Source organism: Octopus bimaculoides, chromosome 24, assembly GCF_046866305.1.
Source record: "Octopus bimaculoides isolate indiv1 chromosome 24, ASM4686630v1, whole genome shotgun sequence".
NCBI lineage: Eukaryota > Metazoa > Mollusca > Cephalopoda > Octopoda > Octopodidae > Octopus > Octopus bimaculoides.
Genome location: NC_142951.1, coordinates 15,343,620 through 15,348,985, shown reverse-complemented (window position 1 = coordinate 15,348,985; position 5,366 = coordinate 15,343,620). Strand labels below are relative to the sequence as shown.

Genomic DNA, 5,366 nt, shown 5'->3' with positions numbered 1-5,366 from the left:
CCTAAAAGGATACCACAAGAGAAGTGAAGATAAATATATGGATTAAATTAATGCATAATAAAAGGTAATGACCTTTTCTTCAGGAGAAAATTCTCACATTTTTGGCTGTCAAAACCAATATATATATATATATATATATATATATATATATATATATGACAGGATTCTTACCACACAGCCTTGCCTGCAAGGTTTGTATTCTAAGATACAAGGCTAGGAATCTTGGGAGAAGTGCGGAGTTGATCTGGTGGAATTTGAAGCCAGAGCATAAAGAGCTGGATGGAAAATGGCAATGCATATATTCCAATGCTCTAACGATTCTACCAGCTTTGCACCTTAGAAACGGCTTTCATTTACATTTTACTTGTTTCAGTCATTAGACTGTGGCTATGCATGGAGGCACATTGCTTAGTGGTTAAGGTGTTGGACTGGGCAATCTGTTGTGTTCTTGAGCAAAACACTTCTTGTAGCTCCAGTCCTCTCAGCTGTAGGAATGAGTTTATCTTGGAGACAGATGGGCTTCACCAGGCTTTCTCACCCTAGATACACTGCATGGCTGCAGCCCCCCAGCCCCCAAGGGGTTAAGGGACTTGTCAATCGCCAATGCTGGGGCATCGCCTTGATGAATTTTTAGTTGAATTAATTGATGCCAATATGTATTTTCATTTTTTAGGCCTCATACTTATTCTATCAGTTCTTTTGCTGAACTACTAAGTTATAGGGACATAAACACACCAACACTGGCTGTCAAGTGGTGGAAGGTGGACAGACACAAAGACACACACACACACACACATATATCGTCGTCATCATTTAACATCTGTTTTCCATGCTGGCATGGGTTGGATGATTTGACTGGAACTGGTAAGCCAGAGAGCTTGGAGCCAGGGTCTAGTCTGTTTTGGCATGATTTCTATGGCCGGATGCCCTTCCTAATGCCAACTACTCCAAGAGTGTAATGGGTGTCTTTTACATGTCATCAGCAAAGGTGCCTTTTATGTGTCACAGCCCTGCTCGCGTATCGCTGCTACTCCCACCACCCACACCCTATTTTTCTACCCAGGTTCTATACTCAGATCCTTGTTACTTGTGAGTATCCCCTAACCCTAACCATCTCTCTTCTGCTCTCTCTCTCTCTCTTCCACTTTTGCTGTTTCCTACTCTCTCTTTCCTTCTCTTGTTTTTCCTCTAACTTGGTAACCAAGTATCTCCTTTACATAAGCACACTTGTTTCTAGCCTCTTTCTTATACCTCTCTCTCCCTCTCTCTCACGGGGTAAACATGTACTTCCTCTATAACAAGACACCTATTTCTGCCTCTCTCTTTCTCTGTTACACTCTAACCTTTCATCATCTGATACTGGATCACCTCCTCTAATGCCCCTTCTGTTATAGCAAGACACCTATTTCTGTCTCTCTCTCCCTCCAGCTGTAAAAATCATGCCAAAATTAACCTTGCTTCTGCTGGTGCCATGTAAAAAGCACTGAGTCCACTCTGCTGAGTGGTTGGTATTAGGAAGGGCATCCAGCCGTAAAATCCCTGTCAACTGTCCTACGCAAGCATGCATGGAAGATGATGATACACACACACAGACATAATGAGTTTCTTTCAGTTTCTGTTTACCAAATCCACTCACAAAGCTTTGGTTGGCCTAAGGCTATAGTAGAAGACACTTGCCTAAGACTGAACCCAGAAATATGTGGTTGGGAAGCAAACTTTTTACCACACAGCCACACTATTTAAGATTTGAGGTTCATTTCTTTTCATTTGTGTATCACAAATTAAAATTTAGTCTCACAAAACTTGCCTCAAAAACTACAATCCTAAGGCAAAATATAAAAACTTTCTTGCCTTTTCAAATAGTTTTATACTGAAATGAGAAATGGATATTATTAGTGATACATCATAAAGACATTCCTTTGGGCTGACAAAAAGTGTCTGAAATGTCCTACAGTGGGCTTAGCCTAGAAAAGAATTCTGGGAATGGTGGGAAGTTGACTTAATAAGTCTAATGATCTCAGAGGTTAAAGTGATGCTAATTTCTTGGGAAAAATAACCCACAACACACTTGTTTGAGCTTGGGAAATTGTACAAATGTCACAACTCGTATTTTCTTCTATAACATTTCAAGTTTCAGCAGAATTCTGGTCTAAGCCTAACCCTTTATAACTTTTTTATTGTGGGAGATTTTCAGAAAATTTTTGCAAATTTCTGTTCTCTACATGGGAATTCATACAATTATATAAAAAAAAATTTTTTCAACCTTTAAAACCCCTCCTCCCCCCTTAGAAATCCTAAAAGTTCCACTCTTTTTCGACTTTTTTTTTTATACAGTCTGAATTTTTTTGCTTAAATCCCAGCAATGAAGCACTTTTGGGTATATCATCAATCCATTAAATGTGTTTATGGGGAGAAAAATATTGAAAAAGATCAATTCATGTCAGAGTAACAGCGAAATGAGATAAGTATCAGGTGTCATGAGATGTGCTAAAAACAACAGATTTTTTTTTCCATAATTGTATGAATTCCTGTGTTTAGGACAGAAATTCACAAAATTTTCCTGAAAATTTCAAAAAATGAAAAAGTTGTGAGGGGTTATATGGGATGCTTAAACCAGAATTCTGACTAAGTTTCACTCCTGTTAGAGGAAGACATTTACAAAATCATTCCAATTTACGAGGGGATGCTGAAAAGTTCCTGGTTTTAAGGGTATCATATGAGGCCTGGTTGGATGCCCAAACTTTCAAGTTTACAGGGCTTAGAAAAACTGAAGGACCACTGCAATAAGTGTGTGAATCTGAGAGGGGAATATGTTCAATAAAATCATAATTAAACTGATCCTCCTGTATTTTCTTTTACCCAAAGCCAGGAACTTTTCAGCATCGTCTCGTAGAATTTTAAAAACATTTGTCAATGTCATAGCACAGTCACTTTAGAACTTTCTGACATTGTCATAACATAGCTTCCCTATAACATTGACTATTTTAATACAACTTCCTTAGGACAATGTCTTGGTATGTCCTCCCTGGTACGCTGACAATGTCATGTGAAAACACATATCTGTGCATGAACTCTTGTTTTGAATAGATGTGATTACTGTAGCCTGGTTCATTGACTTTAATATTATCAGATATACATCTGGAGAAAGAAAGCCATGTATCTCCACTCTTATCTAGAGAATAAGGTTACAAAACTATAAATTATATCCTGGGTATATTATATTCTATTTTTAACACAACACAACACCCAGAAAATTTAAAATTCTTTTTTCTTTTTCTTTTCTAGACTTTGAGACTTTAGGCAAAGAAGATGATGACTTGCCATGCCAAGACAGGTTGCTGGTAGTTCCACAGAGAATAGACCAAACTGCAGATTCTCATGTAATTGGTACACAACAAGGAGTGACTGTTACAAATAGCAGTGTTCCATGCAGTGCCCCAGCTGTGAGAACTGAAACATTGAACTTGATAGGAAAGACTGCTTCAGTTGAAGACACTACTTACAATTCAGCCACCTCCTCAACTCCATCTGTCTCTGTAGCCCATTTGCAGTCCCTTTCTGGCAATAAAACTAAAGTGGAATCAGAGGAAGGCAAATCACCTTTATCTAAGCAGCATAAAGTATCTCCAAAAATTCTGATAAACAGAGAATCGCAAGAACTTCCAAAGAAACCGCAAACAAATGCCGAAAGTGTCGATACAGCATTACCTCATTCAACAAAAACCTCTTCACTTTTCACTGAATCCTTATCTAAATTTAGCAAAGAAACTGAGAAACAAACTGAGGAGCTTCAGCCCAAACACTCTGAAAATGATGCCTCTACTATTACAAGACAAGCTAGTTTTCCGTCCAGCAATTTGGATACCACACCTCTTCCCCAAACTTCGTCTGTAAAAACGCTAGCGACCGAACAACAGCAAATAAGTAGCAATGTTGCAGTATTTGCAAGAGAAGCTCAGCTGTCTGAAAACATCTGTACTTCAACATTAGATATTAATTTAACCATTCCGGAACGAACTGCTGAACTTGAAAAAAACCAGTTTTTAAAAACTAAAAGTTTAGACGAATCAACTTTATCCGATGTTACAGCAGACGGCTCAGGTAAAGGGAACAAGATCGTTCGTGATCTGATTGGGAAGTTTGATTCCAACTTAACCAGTGAACCTGCTGGTAGCACTGCTATACAGCATAAATCAGAAACAGATAAGGCTGCAGTGGAGCCTTTTGAGCCAGTAACAACAGCAATGAGTTCACATTGTACAGCTGGCAGAGGAAGTCAGTTCCAATCATCTCAAAGTGAAAGTGAATCCACTGTTAAATGTAACTCTTCAACACAGCCTGTAGGTCTTCCGTTGCCTCATAGTGCTACCGTTAGCACAAGGAACCAATTGCTTTCTTCTTCATCTTCTTCTGCTGCACCAACTGCCATTTCAGATTTATCTGCAGCTTCTGAGAAAAACTTGCCAATTGCCAATGTGCTAAGTGGTGCTAAGCCTGTTGATGCCAGCAGCTGTGGCAGTCAACCAAATCTGGGGGATCCTTCATCTTCATTAACACACATCGCTCCCTCTACATCACCATTGCAAACAACCATCACCACCACCACCACCACCACCACCACCACAGCAGCAGCAGCAGCGGCGGCAGCAACAATAACAACAACAACAGCAATATCATCACCTACATCCACTGTAACTTCCACTTCCTCCGTCTCTTGTGCATTTCCTTTGTCCTCCTCCTCCTCCTCTTCTTCCACTTCTGCTGGATGGAGAATTCCCACGTTGAGTCCGAGTGCCTTACAGGAAAGTCGTAAAGTCCGTAAGCTGCAAGGCAAGACACATCCATTATCTAAACTTGAAAGTCGTCAATATTCCCAAAATCCATCATTTTACAGCACCATGTAAAATGTGTCTGATGTAAAAGAGTTTTTGTATGAGGCTTTTGTCAATAAATAAATGTTGCTGTACATTATTGTCAGGGATGTCAGGCAGTTTTTAAAAGAATTTTTTAGTTTTTTTTTTAATCCATATATGTACATATTCACACACACACACACACACTCAGAGTACCATCATCATTATCAATTTTCGTCCTCTTTTCATTGCTGGTGTGGGCTGAATGAATAAAAACTGACCTGGGTCACAGTGACTCAAAGTTACTCCTTTCCTAGTCAGGTTGGCCATATCTCATTTATACATTCTATTTTTGCTGTGGTTTCTACAGCTTGATGCTCTTTTTAGCACCATCTGCTTTGCAGAATGTACTGGGTATGGAATGTACTAGAGGGGTTGTCTTCTACTGGGAAAGACTAGAAGCATGTGGTGAGGGTATTGGGCTTATGGTCATGAATTTGAATCCTGATGATG

The 5,366-nt window shown here is 39.3% G+C and overlaps 1 protein-coding gene across 4 annotated transcripts in view; it reads left to right on the top strand.

Moving 5' to 3' along the window:
- Nucleotides 1–5,000, top strand: part of LOC106871258 (uncharacterized) — a 187,560-nt gene extending 182,560 nt beyond the window's left edge. For all 4 annotated transcript variants that reach the window (XM_052976699.2, XM_089341108.1, XM_052976698.2 and 1 more), the window contains one exon: nucleotides 3,286–5,000. In XM_052976699.2, coding sequence (XP_052832659.2) covers nucleotides 3,286–4,904 — 1,619 coding nt within the window. In that variant the 3' untranslated portion in view covers nucleotides 4,905–5,000. The remainder of the gene's footprint in view (nucleotides 1–3,285) is intronic.
- Nucleotides 5,001–5,366: the final 366 nt, after the last annotated feature.